The 19,709-nt window shown below is 41.0% G+C and overlaps 1 protein-coding gene across 1 annotated transcript in view; it reads right to left on the bottom strand.

Moving 5' to 3' along the window:
* Positions 1-19,709, bottom strand: part of PRMT8 (protein arginine methyltransferase 8) — a 50,072-nt gene that overhangs the window by 3,162 nt on the left and 27,201 nt on the right. Inside the window, exons 2-7 of the mRNA XM_086610681.1 lie at positions 14,227-14,412; positions 12,512-12,667; positions 8,959-9,022; positions 7,030-7,172; positions 6,552-6,639; positions 4,948-5,063 (exon numbers count right to left, since the gene is read on the bottom strand). Coding sequence (XP_086466807.1) covers positions 4,948-5,063; positions 6,552-6,639; positions 7,030-7,172; positions 8,959-9,022; positions 12,512-12,667; positions 14,227-14,412 — 753 coding nt within the window. The remainder of the gene's footprint in view (positions 1-4,947; positions 5,064-6,551; positions 6,640-7,029; positions 7,173-8,958; positions 9,023-12,511; positions 12,668-14,226; positions 14,413-19,709) is intronic.

Raw genomic sequence — 19,709 nt, forward strand, 5'->3', positions numbered from 1 at the left:
ACAACTGGCAGCCCCTTAGCACTGTAAGAGATCAGTGGTACACTTGAATGTATCATATCATGGGCAGATGATCCACTTATCTGACTAGGTTGATAAGAGAGGCCGCTCACAGAAGAGTGTGTGTCCTTGGGAATGGCAGGGAGAGGTTGGGGGAGCTGGAGGAAGTCAAGGTAGAAAACGTGCTTTGGCACAACGGATGCTGAAATGGAGATGCAGGTCCCAGTTCTGAGACCTTTTGTCATCAGGGACTGTCAGCATGAGGAAAGATGACAGGGTTGGGTTTCCATGAAAACAAACTTGTGATTTGTTTGAGCATCTCTGGAAGGGAGTGTGCTTTAACTGTGTCGAGCAGTCAGAACATTGATAATTGCTTTTTGTTAATGATGCTTTCTCATCCCATGCCAGATAACCGATTCCAACTAGTAAGAAGAGGGGTCTTCCTCTTCAACTAGACAGAGGCAAATCACGTAAATCATACTACAGCTTGATTGCAGGAGTTGGGAGCAATGATGTAGTCTCCAAGATTGCTTATTTCCATCAATACTTCAATCTCACTGTTCAAGGCTTACACTGAGTTTTTTAGATGGACCTGATTTTCCCAGGTAGGCATTGCTTTTTTCTAGGTTGTTTCCAACAGTTGTAGTCACGATAGTGAGCATACTAAGTCTTAAATACTATTAATTTTTTTCTAATGCTATGGGAAATGTTTCCTAACAGGGCACTTGCTGATATCCTTCTAAGTGTATCTGGCTTCACTGTCCTTATTGTCCTTGTCAAGGCATATTTGGCAAGAGCCAGATACCCTCAAAATACTTTTCTCTCTGTTATTCAGAAAGTCAGTATCAACAACAAAACTGCTCGTGCATACTGAGAAACAGAAGCTTTGTAGGCAGAAATCCACATTTCCTCTACTCTACCAACATAAGCCAGGAATCATACCACTGACCTCACCAGCATTACTTCAGACTCACACTGCAAAAATGGAGAGCAGACTCTAGAACGCCAGTTAGAGGGCTCTTTTAGGGCACAACAGAGGGCTTTTTTAGCAATTGCATTCTATAATCCAAGAGAAGTCTGCGAAAATAGACATCAAAAGATGCAGCCATTATTTCAGCCTTTGCATGGACCATGTCATGTGTTTTTGAGACTTAGAAAACTTGTGGTGAGATGATCTTATCAAGCTATCGTTTTGGCCTGTCTGCTTAGCAATATTATTCAAGAATAACTGAATCATAATGAAAACTATTCTGCTACATTGCAATGGCCCACTGAGTCCCTAGGGCTTTTAAGTGACCCATAAGTGGTCATTTAAAGCTGGGATAGCTTTAAAATGTATTTATTTTCTCAAAAGAAGATAAAAAAAAATACTAGGAATAAGAATTTCTGAAGTCTCCCAGCAGACTTCCATAGCAGGCTGCTAAATTTGCTTTGACAAGCTAGACTGGACTGGTGGGTGATAGCTGCAGATTTCTGTAATTTTTGGTGGCTTTTTAGTGGTATCACTGTGGGGAAATTGTGAATTAAGTCTCCTCGATGAGGCATATAAAAGGGGTCTGGGTCCCTGTCTCTGAGCTGTGTTGGCTCTGCAGGGTCAAGTGGAATCAAAAGCAGAAGGAAATCTTTTTATTGGAATAGTGGAAATGTCTCAGAAATACCAAACAGATGTGCTGGATAAAATGGTGATCATATTTGCAGTCATTTTTTAAGGACAGAAACATGCTATTTTTACTATGCAAGATATGAGACAAATATAGGGATTATTTTTTTTTATTAATTAATATAGTTTTGAAACTGGCCTGATCCCATTGTGGTGATCTCTTTGAATTGTACTCTGGCTACTATATATTCTTATGTTAAATGTCACTGCTCACTGAATGTTAATTACAGCTAACACAGGGGACAAATGCTATCTTGGCACAAAATGAGTGGAAAACTCATGATTTACCACATTTCACTCAATATAAGAAAACATTAAATTGTGTGTGTTTCAGGTGAGCAGTGAAAGGAAGAATGGAGTATCTGAGACTGTTTTGATTAAATATTGGAGCATATGTTGGGTTTTTAGGGGAGAGGTGAAGTTAAATTTGCAGATGCTGAAAGAAAAGGCTGGGGAGAACTATTGGGAAGAGTGAGAGGGAAGGTCACTTAGGAAAGGGAAGGGAGATTTTCATCTGGAGAAGAGAGCAGAGAAGAAAAATGAGAAAAAAAGAGCAGTGTTTGAACAAAGATGGAAAGTGAGTGGCATAGGTGCCTCTTGCTTTGCTTTGGGAGAAGCTGGGAGAAAGGCATGTGGTGAGGGAGATGCTGAAGTTGTAGTGGAGCAAGAGAAAAGTCCCATGAGGAATAGCCCATGGGTCAAGATTACTGTGGGAGAAGAACACAGGAGCTCACAGACAAGCGTCTCACCAGGGTGGCTAGATGTCTCTGAGCCACGATGCCTTTTTGCAAAAAAACCCTGCAAGTCCTTTAAGATAAGGCTTCATATGGGTGAATCGTGCTATTTCCAAAAGAGCAGAAATTTCTCCAAGAACCTGATATTTGAGCATACAGGTCCAAGTATTTTTGCTATTATGCCATGTTTCTGATCAACAAGAACGTTGCACGTTTTTTTTTCGGGCAGGGAAGGCAGTTTGTACTTCAAGCAGCACTAAGCTCTATAATCTTGAAGTGGTATGTGACCTGCAGGAGCTTTAAACTGTTCCTGGAAAGTGTGGGAGCATAAAAGTAGATTTCTTTCTTTTTTTTTTGTTCTTTCTCTGTGGCTAGATAGGGGAGGATATTCAGTAAAGTCCAACAGCATATTTTATTTTATTATAAACTGGATGTGGCCCATTGTTCATTTGTGTTGGGTTGTGTGACTTTTTGCTGCTCTCTCATTGGAAGTTTTTTTACAGCTGTGTGAACAATTGGATTTATTGTTATCGTAGTGTCTGGTGCTGATGCCAAATCAAAATCAACATGGAGAAAAAGTTTTGGGTCAACCCAAACCCATTGGTATATCTCTAACATGTAAGAGGATCGGAGAAGAAAACGCAACCGGTTTACTAAGATGGAAACAAACTCCTCTCTTTTTTTCAGGCAATATTACTGAGTCCTGGTTACATCACATGCAGGGCTTGATGTCTTATTTTGCTGACTTTGTAGAACAACTCATAATCTAAATTGGGAATTGTAAGAACTGCAGAAGCAGAGGGCTCTGACGGGTCTGTTAGGAATACATCTAGTGACTGGTGCAGCTACTAATGGCCAGGGAACCCAAACTCACCTGGGAGGCACTCTAAGTCAGCTGATTTCGGTTGAACACACCCCTACAAAATCCTTTTGTGAATCTAACATGAATAAGGTGTGCCATCTGGAAATGCTATAATGAAACATTTGAATAATTAAACATTATTGCTTTGTTTATTCTCAAATGTTTTCTTAGGCTACTGTTATTCTCTGAATTCACAAGTACTTTCAGGATCAAATAAATGCACTTTATATAAGTAAACCACGTGCAAAAGTAAATTAAATTTTAAAAAAAGAAACGCAGCTTCCGTTTTTCCTGCTTCCATATTGCTAGCTCAAACAAAATCCTCCCTCCTTCCTGCCTTTCATTGACAATTTTCTCCTTTTTTTTAATGATCATCTAGTGAGATTAGGGACAGATTCTGGAACAGAGTGGTTTCCCTTTCTGTAGTTATTACCCACTTTGCTCCCGAGGTGCCAGGACATGGTGTAAAGCACCATTCAGCGGATGGACAAAAGATGTCAGAACTGAATATAAAACCTGAATAGGAAAAGTTTGGAAAACTTCATCTGTCATCTTAAACCCAATTCCTCACAAAGGCTTTCCAAAGCAAGCGCTGGATTTGCACTTCATTTCAAGGCGTGCAGCTTTTACAGCGTTTTGTTCCAGAGAAGCCAGCCCATTTTGCCACCTGATCTCTCCCTCTCCAGACCTATTTTATGCAGCCTAAGCAGCTGTTGGTCTTGTGTGTTTTGCAATTTTACATTGCTCAGGCTGTTTTCTGGTGCAACCACCCTGTGTTCCCCCGGTGCAGATGGGCTGTGCACGTATAAACACTCCCAGATTTTCTGCTTCTGCTCCTTTTTAGTGCTTTCAGTAAAGGTTCTGCAGGCTGAAGCTATGTCTTTCCTTTCTGCAGAAGGGAATACTTCGTGCTGTGTTTATTTGGAAGGGAAAAATCAGAACTGAGTCTTTGGGATAAATGAGCACACTCTTGGATTCACGGCCCTGATCAACTGCTGTTGATGTGGACAGTCTTATTCATGAGGGTAGTCCCACATAAGGGGGATTCCTTCACACAGGAAGGAATTTTAGAGCTTTAATGTGTTCCTGCAGGCTATGGATTCTTAATCTTGTCTTGCCAACAGGGAGTAGTTCTTCTGTCTTCCTTCTGTCTGCTATGTAGAACAGGGTACAAGCTAACCTCTGGCTGCAGGTGTTGGGGCACAGTAACGTTCTGGGTAAGGCTAAGATTTAGCAAGTTATGCAAAAAAATGAGGTTTCAATTCTGATCTCATGCTCTGGAGTAAATTCGAGTTACTTCATCAGAGCTGACCAATTCAGAAACTGATGCTCCAGTCTTTTTTTTACTGCAAATAGAATTAATTTACCCTTTCTCTTCAACAGCATTACATCTGCAGTTTCCAAGCTCTATTTACAAGAAGGTAGGGCAATTAAATTTCATATCTAAATACACTACGTCTTTCTTTATGCAGTATTTGCACATGTATAATTTTTAAGTCTTAAGTTACAGTTAGCAGGAGCCAGGTGAGTACTGAGTCTCAAGGATACCTTGCTTTGGGATATTCCATAAGCGATCAAAGTTCACACTTAGCTCAGACGACAGGGCATGTGCAACACACAAAGCAGCAGATCCCCAAAGAATCCTACAGTTAGGTGTAAACATTCATAATTAGGTATATTTGGAATTACCAAACCTTTATTAAACAGGCATTGGTCACCACTTGCTTTGGATCTACTATGTCCACCAAAGGCTCCTTCATGGCAACATCCCTTATACAGGTCATGTCAAAGCCGTACACATTCTCCCACCCTGTCAATGCAAATGGATATATCAAAGATTAGCAGTAATAACAACATTTTTTTTGTTGTTTCTCAAAGCATCTTTCATTTGAAGCATCTTTCATTTGAAAGAATTTCTACCATGCCCTAACTTTCAGTGCTCCTTTGCTCTCTGCCCCAGTTTTCTGTTATCATTGCTGTTGTACAAATAATGCAGCTGCAGCACAAGAAATCCCCAATGTACATCTTCAAACAAGTGGCCCTTGTTTTTCTGGTGTCCCTAAAACTGGGTTATATGAGACTTGTCAATGATTATCATAGCTTTAGACATTTGAGAGTGTTGCACAAAATCATAAAATATGTCAGGTTGAGACTTGGGAATAGCTGCTATGATTATTCTGTCTTTTCCTATCCATTCTGGTTAATATTTCCCTTTTTTTATATAGATTGCTATTCCATCAGCAGTTTGCATGCTCTTTGAATTATTTTGGTAGTCTTAGTTTTAGCAAGTGAATTACTGACAGGAGTAGAATTACAGATGTGTTTCAATATATTGGGCATCCTAGTTTTAATCTGCATGTACATCATGACAAAAAAGCAAAATGTCCACTTTGAAAAAGATTTAAAAGCCATGCTGATCTTTTATATTTGAATTGTTCTTCTGATTGTTCCACTAAATGCTTCTTATCTTGCTCAGGGCTTTTTTCTTTTTTTTTTTTTTCTTGAACAAAATGAACACATTGACACATGGGCTTTGCTTTTAAGATTGCTTAACAAAATTAGTCTTACACATCTTATGAGACAAGGTCCATTCGGTGCTCCATAGAATCACAGAATCATAAAATGGTTCAGCTTGGAAGTGACCATAAAGATCATCCAGTTCCAACCCCCCTGCCATGGGCAGGGACACCCTCCACTACACCAGGTTGCCCAAAGCCTCATCCAGCCTGGCCTGGAACACTGCCAGGGATGGGGCAGCCACAGCTTCTCTGGGCAACCTGTGCCAGTGCCTCATCGCCCTCAATGTAAAAATTTATTCCTTGTATCTAGTTGAAAACAGTTTTACAATTTATTTGCATCTTATTGATTTTTCTGTTCTTGTTACTTTAAAAACAAAAACCAGCAGCTGGATGGAGAGAGAATGTTACCAATTTTAATAGCACTTATGTGGGATGACGTATTTATCAAAACAACAGAACTAAATCTCCTAAAATCCACGTTTTAAAATAGAGGTAGAGATATCAGTAAAGCTCTAAGCAAGGTCTACATCAGTCTGTTTGTGTATCTTTCCTTTAAGTTCCTCTAATTTTCCTTTAAGTCACTTCAAGTTTTCTGAATAATTTATCACCAGACTAAAATTTTCTCAGCGTTCATGTTTATATTGGGATTTCGGTCCCGTCAGTGCGATTTCTTGGCTTCTGCAAAATTTTGCCGATAAAGAGATTACAGCAGGCCACTATAAATCAAATATTTTAGGGAAATAACCATAGAAAAGGGTTACTGTTAGGCATTTACTCACAGTGAATTTTGAAGTCCTTGTACTGTCTGTCTTCAATTGCTACCACGTACAAAGCAGCTCGGTCTGGAAACATTAGCCCTCCAGGTTTCTGTTGATGAATTGTGGGGAAATGGATCTCGTAATCTATTCACCTGACAAAGACATCACATTTTGAACTGCACATACAAAAACCAGACAAGCACCCCTTGCATGCCTTTATTGTTTTCCTTCAGATTGTCACATCAGCTTGGACCTCAGCAGCTCTTGCAGCCTGTGGCAATGTCATTGGATGGGGTCTGAAGGGGTTTCACCAGCAGTTAGTCAAAAGCAAAGCTCTTTCACCGAGATTCTCTTTGTTAATTTTTTCATTAAAGCCTAAAAAATGGCACTTGGAGATGCGACTGTGACGCGTTACGGTGACAGTAGGAGAGGCAAGGCTTGTAGCCAGAAAATAAATGACGACTTCTCCAGCAAGAAGTAGGACGTGCAGAGCACCTACCAGCCACTTGTCTCGTGCGAAGATGACTGTGTTTAACATGGACTCATAGAACAGACAGTAACCCATCCACTCGCTGATGATGATGTCTACTTTATCCACAGGTAATTCAACTTCTTCCACTTTACCTTTAAATATTGTGATTACTGAAAAAAGAATCCAAAGAAACATGTTTCACATAATAATACACCTGACGAAGGTCCTGACTGGTGAGGGTCAGACTGACCTGTCCAGTTTGATTCTCTTGGTGAATGCCTCTAGATGCGGGGTGACTCCATGCCACTCCATGGATTTTACACTCGTTTAAATCTACTTGCAGTAAGTATGGTAAAGAGGAGCTTTACTATCAGTATAAAAGGAAAAAAACAAAATAAAACAAACCCAAAACCACAACCCAAACCAAACAAAGCCCCTGTGTACAAAACAACAGAAAAACAGGCCTTACCTGTTGAAACATTCCTTACCCTTTGGAATTTGGAAGAGTTCTAGTTCACTGACCAATTAATGCAAAGGTTCTACCTAGAATCCTTTAAACAACACTGTAGGCTTCTACATCCCTGATCTCATCTCTGAGGTATTAGAGATTTAGGGAATTAGGATCTAATTCTCATCCGCTTTCCAAACATATTATGCTGGCCTCACAATGAGGAAACTAAGGCTTGCTTCTTCCATGAATTCTGAGGAGCTGACTCAACTTGGATCTACCCTACAAACAATACGCTTTGTACAAACACAGTTCTCTCATCAAAAATCATTTTTCATTCCATTCTGCTCCATGATTGAACCTTTTGTAACATACTGGGATTGTCACTCTGAAACTTCTGTCTGGTTTAGACTGGTTGTCTACAGTGAGTGCTGGAAAACACTGCTGTCAGGTATTTTGTCAGGAAAATTAAAAAGGTTGCTAGAAGTTTGGAGGAGTAGAATATTGGATGCTCAGAGACACTATTACAACCCAGAGCACTAAATTACCAGCAGTGTTAGGGATGCACTGCCAAAGCCAATCAACAGGCAATTAACAGAACTGGTTGATATTAGAACACACTTTGCTTGAAGGAAAATTAAATGCTGGTCCGTATTTAGTTCAGCTGTAACAAACCGTTTCATTTTAGGATCACTACACAATTCACCAATCGCTCTTGCATTTTTTCTATATATTTCCTATTTGCTAATGCCTTCCAATTTCTTTAGACAAATAATTTTCAGCTTGTGTTTGTTTGCTGTCTGTGTTGTTTGTTGCAGTGGGTGAAGTCTCCTGGTTCTGGGTTCTTCCTTGGCAAGGGAACTGATGCACTTGAAATTCAGGAATAAAGCGCGTCAGGAATATTTTACTTTCCATTACTAATTTATAAGATTACTGTATTGCACTTTCAAGGGTTTTTTTTCCTATAATACTTATATTATTATTATTCTGAGAATTGATTTCTGTTATTCTGAGAATTGAATATTTGCATTTCTGCAAGTGTATACTTCAATATGGTTTTTATTTTTTTTGAAAGTTGGAAGTCAGACGAAACTCAGTGAAAAATCTGTATTGATACGGAATACTTTGTGCTTTGAACCGTATTTCAATTTGCATGTAAGTGTGTGTGTCAATTCTATTGAAGAGATCAGGTGGAGTTCAAATGGCAGAATTAATTTGAAAAGTTCAGCTCTAACGTGGGGCCTTGTGTCTGCTTTGCTAAATCAAACTGTCAGCTGGTGAGTCCTGTTTGCTTCTGTTGCTTGTGAGCCTAGAAGTAACTGTGGAAGTAACTTCTCCCATAAGGAATTGTTGTGGTGCCTAGAATGGGATGTTTCGTTTTGTATTTGCATAAATAAATTATTCAAAACTACTATTTGCATATAAACCACACGACATAAATTAATCAGAAAAAGTGAAACAGTTATCTCCTCTTTCTCCTGAAGAAATTATTTTTATATATGCCTTACTGTTGTCCAAGTGGTTGGCCTTGATAATTTTTTCGGAGTAGTCGGATATACTGGAGCATTCAATCTAGGAAAAAAAGGAAGAGAGAAGAACAAGAGGATGAGTGATTACGTGTTAGAGATCTCAGCTATATGAATAAAACCAAAATGTACCGGAGGCAGCAAAGCCTCGACAGAGCATGTAACCATTGCTGAACAGTAAATCAAACCTGTGGGGGCAGGATCATAATCTATGATATCTTATATTTAAACTGAAGCCTGTGTTTGAGTTCAACTGGCTCATATAGAAAAAATTGATTTAAAAACTGTTAAATGGGAGAAAAGGGGGTCCTGACCTACAAAATTACACTTGGCCTCACTGAACTTGGTGAGGTTCACATGGGCCCACTCCTCCAGTCTGTCAAGGTCCCTTGGGATGGCATCCCTTCCCTCAAGTGTATCAACTGCATCACTCAGCTTCGTGTCATCTGCAAACTTGCTCAGTTCCACTATGTCATTATTGAAGATAGTAAATAGTAGTGGTCCTGGTATGGACCCTTGAGGGACCCTTGAGTTTCTTCAACTGCATCTAGTTCTGTGTGTGTATACTCATCTCTACTTTCATTTTACTTCTCAGTCTTCAATTTAATGCTGTGAATGTCTCCTCTTTTACTGGGGTGGTCTTCTACAACAGTCACCGCGTTCCCAGATTTCCTCTTCCACTAAGCTATGTCCTCACCACCACCTTTTTATCCAAATCAGCTACCATCTGACATATGCCTTCATTTTGGGTTTAACTCCTCCTCCTTACCTACACTGTCTTGTTTGTCTGAAAATCCCACAGAATTCAGACAGTTCTACTGCAGAGACTGTCCTGAATTTTGCGTGACGGAATGCAGCAGAGGGACTAAGGTTTCAAGGGATAACTGGGTGTATTTTTCTGTTCCTCACGCACCCCTCCCAAGCACCAAGAGCCATGTGCCTATGGAGATGCATCCACCTGGTATGAATTTGTAATTAAGTAATTATTTAAGGTTTAGGCCCTTCTGACAAAAGGTGGGCCATTTCCTCCTGGCTGTGGGAGATGCAACAACCTGCTGTGGAGCCGCAGCCTGTGTTGGTGAGCAACACGTGCCAATCTTATCTCTACATGTCTTACTACACCTCCCCAGTTAGAGGAACATCTTTGCGTCATCTACTGTTATCCTCCCACGACGGTCGGGTGTCAGAGCACATAAAGAAAGGATTAAAACGGAGGGGGCTGGTCTTGTTTGGCTGTTCCCCCCACCCAATCCCATAGCTATCTTCAACTACCTAAAAAGGGCTTGCAGAGAAAACAGTCGGTCTCGTCTCTGAAGTGCACAGTGACGGGACCAAAGGCAGTCATCATGAGCTACAGCAAGGGAAATTCCTGCTGATGGTAGCACTGGAATAGCTGCTGAGAGAAGATTTTGAGTTTCCATCCTTGGAGATTTTCCAAATTGGGCTGGACAAGGCCTTGAGCAATCTGATACAGCCTTAAACTGAAATCTGCTTTGAGCAGAAGGTTGGATTAGATACTTCCAGAGGTCTTCTAAACTAAATCTCTCTACGAGTCAGCGATTCTATGATTTACACCTCTTGAAGACCCAGAGGTGATTCTAGCAGTTGGCTGAGGTAGTGGCAAGGAAAAAGTTCTAACAGTGAGTAAGAGGGGATGAGAAGAACCAGACAAGGTGGTGGATGAATTCAAACCTGAAGAAGGGAAAGAGTGAGAAAGAGGAGAGTGATTTCAGTGGCACTGCAGTCAGAAAACCAACGCTCTGCATTTGTCAACAGTTACCACATCGTGCTATTTGAAAAATCGCATCTCACTGTAGAGAAGAAACTGGAACATCTCAGCTCTGTGCAGGAACTCACAGCAAAGGCTTGCTTTTTAAAAGGAACGCTCAGTTTCCGTTGGCACTCTTTGCCAGCAGGACCACAAAGCCTGAATTTGACTGTAAGATTGCCACTGCCAGGTCTCTGAAATATCTGCTTTCCCAACACAAATACAACTCTGCGGCTTGCTGTGTGGCACGGGCAATGGTGAGGTAGCTCATGCAACAAGAAGGTTGAAACTCTTAGGCTGCAGCAGAGGAGTTTCACACCCAAGTGAGTTCCTTTGAGGGCTAAGTTTCCTGGGTAACACAACCCCCAGCTTCAGTGCTGAACAGCCCATGGGTGACCTGACACTGGTGTGCCACCGAGCTTTACAAATGCCTGACGTACAGCCTGAGCTGTAAAAAAGTCAAAAGCAAAATAAAACCAACAACAAACCTTTGGAAAAGTGTTTACTTTTCTTTTACTGGGTGAATTTTCTGATGGTGAGCTGGCTCACTCCAGAATCAGAGAAGCATCATTGCCAGCTCAAGAGAGGGAGGAAGACCATATGGCCATGGATCTGGGAGATAGGCAGGTGGGAGCACAGCATCATCATTTTGTATATACTTATACTTTTACAGCACTGCAACGCCCTTGCATGAGATCTGCATTCCTGCATCGGAGAAGGATACAGGTTCATTCTCCTCGAGGCTTTGAGATAATAAATTGGGTACTTGGTTTACAAGAAATACATTCTAGCTGCCAGTTCCGTATATTAAGTCTCATGCTTAAGCTCCAAAACGTTTGCCAGCACCTTTGGATTTCAGCTATCTATACTTCCATGCTCTAGTCTGATACTCAGGTGAGGCACTCAGAATTAACATTGGATTGGGAATAACAAGCCTGAGAATTGAACAGGAGTCCTTACATTTCATGTATCATTACCAGAAATGAAGACGCACTGTTTAAATACTCAACGACATCAGTGTCTTCAAACGCACAGATGTAGCCAACTGAGCTTTAGTAAACAATTTTGCCAAAGAAGTACACAGAGAGATGGAATCTAGTTCCCCTTTTCCATGTTGTGTTGTGTCTGCAGGGCAAACAGGTGTTGAAAGTAGAAAGAAATTGTATTTGTCGTTTTAGAGTCAGTACAAATAACTCTGAATAGGCTCAGGAAGCAAATCTATGCTCTCTCTAATGACTTCTCTGTGGGGAACTGCACATTCATGCTCCTAAAGTTCAAAGTATTTAAGGTAATCGTTGCCTTCTGCCTCTGAAAAGCGTTACTGTTGGCCCAGAAAACATGCACATGCTTTCTTGCACGATTTGCTGAGTGTCATGTACAGGGAAAAATGTATTAAAGAAACTCGTTTTGAAGACTACAAAGTTGCAGAACTTAAAAATTTAAAAAAGCAAGATAGTTCCTTTGACCCTTCTGAGAAGGAGTGAGTCCCTTTAACGTTCTTTTTTAAGCCAAGAATAAATGTGGATATGTACCAGATCACTGAAGATTCCACACAAGAAAATACATGATATGGGGATTTGGAAAAGGCACTCTGCTGCAGGTCATAGAAAGCAACAGAGCTCCCCTGAAGTCACTGTAAATCAAGCCATACGAGAGCTTGGAGAGAAGAATTTCAAACCAAGACGAGTAAGAAAAGGTAAATCACCAACTGAAATTCTCAGGCAAAACACACAAGCAAGCTCAAAATGCAAGAGAAAGTCTTCTTACCCCATATACCTTCTTGGCTCCTGCCTTTGCAGCAAACATAGAGAGGATTCCCGTGCCGCTCCCAACATCGAGGACAATCTTATCTTTAAACACATGTTTATTGTGATACATCGAGTTTCTATAGGTTAACGTGCGCACTTCATCCTTTAACATTTCCTGGGATGAAAAAAGGAAGCCTTGTGTTATTATTTGAAGTCCTTACATGCATTCAACAGCGCTGCCGAACGCATTCCCGTTTTATAATTTAAGCATTAGCAGCACACAACCTGAAGAGTTTTTCAAGTACTTTGGGATCCACACATCAAAGCAACTGCAAAATGCTAGCTGCTTGGAACTGAATTATTAAGCAGCAATGATGCCCTTTATTTCTCTAAATATTATTTCACTCTTACAACTGACAACCAGAATGTAATCTAACCACAGCACTGCTTCGGGCATAGGATCATGGAATGGTTTGGGTTGGAAGGGACCTCAAAGCTCATCCAGTTCCAACCCCCTGCCATAGACAGGGACACCCTCCACTGCACCAGGTTGCTCAAAGCCTCATCCAACCTGGCCTGGAACACTGCCAGGGATGGGCCATCCACAACTTTTCTGCTTTCCTTTTCTTCAAAACCATGCACAACCTAGAGCCTCAGCAGAGGGACTTTCTGAGGTTCCTCTCTGAACACAGAAGAAATAGTTCCATAAACCATTATAAGACAGCTGTCTTGATAGCCTTGCTGAAAGTGATGCAGGGAGTTCATAGCAGAGCTTAGAGACAGCGTGGAGTGTGGTGCTCCCTTACTGCTCTTCTGTTCACTCAATTACATGACCAATTTCCAGATTGTATTAATGGATAACCTAGACCACTATCTCACTATTTGAAGTTGTCATTGTCAGGTGCTGGTTTTTGCCTCACCGATAGCAGCAATACATGCGTTTCATTCCGTTGACACCTCGCTCTCAAGTGTGCATGTATCAGGCTGGCTCTATCGATAAAGAGCACTAAGGCCAAGATCCAAGTGCCATTTTTAAGAGAAGTGTAGGCCATTCAATGTATACTTTAATTTTCCCAAAACGCTTCTGTTACACCTAGAAGGCTAAACTTTTGCTTATACTGCCAACATTTCATAGTTTAAGCAAGTGGGCAACTAAGTTTTTGAATTTCAGGATAAAAAGAATCAGTTCACTACCCAGCAGTCTGAAGCACTAGTGCACCCTTTCCAGGAGTGTATTTACTGGAGGCTACTGGGCTATATGTTCCCATTAATGCAGCCTGTGCATTCAAGTAACATGCCAGGAGTCAAGAAATTACTTGGCTTCTCGTGTCAGTTGAGTAGCTGTTCTTCTGGCATCTGTCCTCAAATCCACAGAAGACCTAATCTAGCAATAAGGTAGTTTCCACGTGTGGTTGGGTAGTTTGCAGCCCTCATAAACGCACCAAATTGCTGCACTCACGGAGATCACCGCTAGACAGGTAGCTAATATAAGCTCTGTGGAGCACTCGTACACGTAAGGATCTAAGTGGGACAGAGATTTTGAGTACAGGTCTCTAGAGAAGTGGGTGTTATGTTTGACACTTAACCAGATTTTACAATCTTCTCAGGAAAGGCAGAGGAATATCATCATGAGCAATGGGAGGGGAATAAATAACTAATAAATCAAATAGAACATCATCAACATCATCATCATCATTATTATTAAATAATTGCTGAAATAAAAATTAACATTACCTCATGAATTCCAAAGTGAGCATAGGAATCAAAGTAATAATCCCTGGATGTCATCTCTTCTGGATTGATGAGCTTTGCCATCTTGCCTCGGCCCGGGCAGCTTGGTTGCAATGGGACATGTATGACAGATTGAACTGGCTTTGGAACAACGGTAGGCTGAGGAGGCTGGGATGGGATGGGGCAAACCTAGAAGAACATGAATTATTGTCAAGAGGCAGCATTAAAAGAAAACATTTATTTCTGTGTCTAGCATAGTGATATTATTGCTACTAGCTAGGAGATAGTAAGACCAAAGACACCTGGGATATCATAAGTGAAATTTAGGCTGCCTTCTCTTCCTGGCTCCTTAACTTATTTGCTATGTCTTGGAAAATCTCCTTAAAGGCTTTTTTCCTTGATTTTCCTCTGCACATACCTACATCAGTGCAAAGTAAGGGCAAATTATTGGTGTTGCCTGAAGCGGGTGACTCCAAACATTGACACAAGGCAGTTAAGAGCTTGGGTTTCTCCTTCAGTGTCTTTCTGTCAAATTGCCACAGCTTTATGAAAGAGAGTTGTAATAAATAGTTCCCCTGCAAAGAAGAGCTTATAATCGAAGGATTTTGAACGCAGCGTTGCCAATAAGAAGGATGGAATTCACAACTGATTTTTAATTGCCAGATAACGCATCTGTCTGTATTGATAAGGTAGGTCTCAGAATGCTCATAATATCTGAAAGTCCCTGACACTGTCTGAAAGTCTCTCAGCATGTCCAGAAAGCACTGTAGGGAGCTGTGTGGGATATGTGATCCCTTAATTTAGTTTCCTGTTGCTGGAAGATACAGGAGTTATGTGTTGCCAACACCTCCTGGCCCACTGCGCTTCATTCTCCTTGCATCTGCAAGACCAAAATTTCAATAGAGCCAGAATGCTCGCACCCTCTTGACTCAGATTCGACACCTGCAGCATCTAAGACAGAAGAGGGAATGTTTCAAAACATGAGACACAGACCACGGTCTGGCCCATAAGTACATCTTTCATCCTTAACACGAAGCAAAATGCTGAAAACTGAGGAAGACTGAGCGAGTCACGACAGCTTCGCATCTGCACGAAGTCACCTGCAAATTATGGGTCAACGACTTCACATATTAAGAAGGTCATTCCTACTCAAAATGTGTCACCTCCTCTTGTACTTTTTTTTTGTGTCTTATTTTCAGATTTAGTCGTTTCCCAGTGGGGACCGGATTTGCCTGAGCCTCTCCTAGATACTTTCATAAAGTTCACTCTATCTCCTGTAGCTTGATACTGTGAGACATCAATCCCTTGTACTCTCTCTGAATAGCATCAATTAGCCTAGTTCAGTTTACTTCAACATAAAAAAAAACACCACATTTTTTCCCCTTGTTCGTTTGAAGATTCTTTGGTCCATCTGTGAAAAATGAATACTAGTGGTTTATGTTCCTGTAACACCTTTCATCCCCAAAGACCCAGAAGTGCTATATTTACACATCTTTTCTGTTTCTGACGTTTTTGACTTTATCACCTCACCCAGTTCACCTCCCACCCAGAATACGATTGTTCCCAACTGGTATTTGTATTTCTGTCCTGTATAGTTTAAAAATGCCTGTCTGCAGTCGTTTCTCTCCCTTAAGAAACTATTTCATTGCCTCTTCATTGCAGGCAAGGCTTTGACAGCTCATTCTGTCAACGTGGGGCCCAGGAAATCCGTCTGTCAGGGATTTGCTATGGACATTGTCACCAATTTCAGTCAAGAGTAACTCATGTTGTCACAGCAGCAATTTCCGAGCTCCAAAGCAATCCGTTGCTTAGCATTACTAGCAAGACTTGCTGACACAAGCCAAGAACTTTCACCAGGATATGCTGATCTTATGCTGAACTCTTACTCAGCTGCACAAAGGAAGGCCCCAAAACTGGTGCAGAGCAGAAAGGTAAGGCAGCCACATCCATCAGCAGAAGCTGCAACCATCAGATAAGAAAAGGAGACAGGCAAAGGAGACAGGCAAAGGATCCAATGAGAAATAGGAAGGCCCCAGACCCAAAAATCACTGTTATACCAACCCATGACACGAGGGCAGGGGAACTTGGATTGCAAGGGTGTCATTGCCTAGGGATTGATCAGATGTGATCCGTTGTCGAGCAGCCAAAGTCTCGGGGGTGTGAGTGTGTCTCCCAGAGGGATCACGGAATGATAGGGCTGCAAGGCTTCCCTAGCAATGTCTTACGACAATAAACACCTAAGGAAAACATATAAACACGGGGGACAATTACAAAATAAAGAAATGTTATGAAAGCTACTATTTTATCAAAAACAATAAAGTCTTCAGCTGCACAGGTCTATGCTTGCTAAACTAGAAACAACAAAGCTTTCAGGGATGTAGTATAACTGCTCTAGGAGAAAACATGCCTCCAAGGGAAAAGCTATCAAGGAAAGACAGCTTCCTGCAGTCTTTCCAGAACTGAAAAGAATCTTTGATGTGATTTACATATAGCACATCTATACCCTACCTGCCAGAAACAACTCGTCTTTTGAATAACTCCTAGAAAGGGGAAGCATCTGGGCTGGGGGTAAACCTCCCATTAATGAAAAGAATCTAATGAATTCTATCGGAATAAACCACGTTTATTACAAATACAGATTCCTGCCAGCTGCACCCAGTTCCAGAAATGCAGAGGAACTTGAAAGAACACAGGCAGCTGCCTCAGAATCCATTCATCACTGGGCTAATTTTTCCATCTCCCGTTTCCTGCTGAAGAGAGAGTTGGAGGGTCTGAAGGATCTGAGAAGCAGTCTTTTCCTGCCATTGCTGTGGGACTTACATCCTGTTACTCTGTACCATTTCGACACTGAAGTCAAAGGAAATTAGGGAAATATTTTCCTACTTTAAAAAAATTAAATAAATTTTCTCTTTCTTAGTGGACGAGGTTGGTAGATTATGGATGCAAAAAGGTATTAGCACAGGACAGCTTTTTTAAAAGCTCTGAATTCTTACAAAAGGCAAGATTCGTAACCCCCATTCATTCCTCAAAATCTCACATTTGAACATCTCAAGACAGGTTCCTAAAACACATAGTTAAACACGCACAATTCATTTTTAGGAGGTTTGTGACAAAAGCCAAGTTGCGTAGAGCAAAAATAAACTTGAATTTCAATGTTCATTTCTTTATATTACTATGGAGACACGGGGCTGGGGGTTAAAATTCCACTCCTTATAAAACTTTTGTTCAAGCTGCAACGTTTTCTCCTTGACAAATTCTCAGTTATTTATGACATTTTTATGGCATTGAAGAGGTTACCAGGGTCTTCTGTCTGGAAATGCCAGCCCTTTCATTAACAAACTACCCTCATTAAGAATATAATTATAATTTAATATGATTCAATTTCAGCATTTTTAAACAAATGGTTTTGTCGTAGCTAAATGTTGATTTTACTTATTTCTTGGGCCAGGCAGCTTTGTGTGTCAGAACTACTAGAATAGAATATGCCTGAATTTTTATAATCTTCACCTTTAGCAAGGTTTCATGAGCTTCCCTACTCATGGAAAAACCTTTTTGTGCTAAGGACATGAAGTTCACAAGGAGTGCAAAATGGGCAGAAATCAAGGGGTTCCCACAGAGACAAGATGAGACAAATGTTCGACTGCAGACAGATTTTACTGCTCGGGAACAAGGATGCTGTGTGTGCCTGCAATAGGTACATGTTTTTGGGAAGCAGGGCTTTCAAAGACCAGGAAAGAATGGTTGCTTTCGTTGTGGATTTTGTTTTTCTTAGCGGAGACTTTATGTTGTGATATTTCACAAAATCAGAACGAAATAGTCAGTTCCTCAGCAGCTACAAGTCCACTTGATGCTCAATAGGCTCTGTTTATTTTAAATTGGAGATAACTGTGAGTTCGATGTAACTGCAAATCTCTCTGAACTCTAAACCTGCAAATCTAGCCAGACAGATTCTGTAAGAAAATCAGGAGAGAACAGATTCTTAAAACTGCTTGCTTTGAAGCTACTCCTTTTTCAGTCACTTCAAAATCAAGTGCTCCTCTCAACTTTCTACATGGAGTATCTGAAATCCCAGATCAACTCGTCACAGGCAACTGGTCCATTTGTGATCAGTAGGAAATTCATTATTCTTTACAGACAAGTACAGCTGCGAGTACATTACAACTGCTGCAAGTTCTCTCTAAGGTGATGGTGATAGTAAAAACATTGTGAAAAGAGAGGCGTGTTCTGAAATGTGAGGATCTGTTGTTTGCTTTAGAAGAAAGTCTCTGTCTAGAAAAACTGAGACTGAGCAGTCATGCAAGGAACTTGATTATACACTAAGTGTCCACATCCTCAAATAGTCAAAGATGAAGTACAATAAAGGCATGACTGGCGTATTTAGGCTGCAGAAGAAATAACACCAAGTATGTGGACCCAGCTGATCCAGCTGCTAGAAATCAATTATTTCAATTACCTTAAGTTAAGGCCCTTCCTACATGAAGGGTGGAAATTTCCTACCTACAGGAAACGGTGGGCCATTTCCTCCTGGCTGTGGGAGAAGTGACAACCTGCTTTGGAGCTGCAGCCTTCTTCTGGTGAGTGACACAAGTAGAAAGAAGAAATGCAAAGGTCACAAAGGTTTGCAAATTTGTTACTTGGTGTTTGAAAGTTAAAAAGGAATTTAAATATCTAAAAGTAAATACAAGATAGGAACTGTGATCCCTTTGTGGATCTGACCCAGGTACTATTTACTGTGAAGATGCTTAATGTGGACTATCTATTGGGGAAAAGCCAGAATCTTCTTAGTGACAGGTCACAAATTAAGCAAGCAAATTTCCAATTGGGTATAAAGAAATAATTCTTCCCCCTAATAGAGTTAAGCACTGCAACAAATGCTTGAGGGTCTGTGGGGTCTCCAACTTCGTACATTGCAAAACTCAGCAAGAGAAGGTCCTTAGCAGCCTGATCTAGCTTTAAAGTTATCTTTTATTCGAGCAGGATACTGGACTAGATGACCTCCCTGAGGTCCCTCTGACCCATATTATTCTATGATAGACATGGACAGTTATATTTGTGCTATGCAGGAGATGCAAGTGGCAATGGCAAAATAAACGTAGAAACCTGAGCCTAGTGTAGATTACGGGGTGGGTTATAAATTTGGGGTTATAGCTTTGTACACATTCCAGACTTCTCAGCCTTTTTCTGGCTCAGGACTATATAGGAGGACAGTCAGGAACAGAGCTCTTTCTAACAGAGCTCTTCTGAATTTGATACCTTGCTAAGAAGTACGGGCTTTTTGGTTGTTGCATGTTGCAGCAGCCTTTCTCCTCTTCCAGAATCCAGTCTGAGATGTTGACTTTGGTGCGCAGACCAGAAAGCAGCACGAGCTGTGACTCGGCCCCACACGCCGAGCAGCTCACACTGGTTGGAGCTTCTGGTCTCATACAGTTTCACAACGACGTCTTGCATGGTAACGTTGCAAGTTCCTGCTTTCAGCTGAGGCGTCC

The sequence above is a fragment of the Tauraco erythrolophus genome, chromosome 4, assembly GCF_009769465.1.
Source record: "Tauraco erythrolophus isolate bTauEry1 chromosome 4, bTauEry1.pri, whole genome shotgun sequence".
Taxonomy (NCBI): Eukaryota; Metazoa; Chordata; class Aves; order Musophagiformes; family Musophagidae; genus Tauraco; species Tauraco erythrolophus.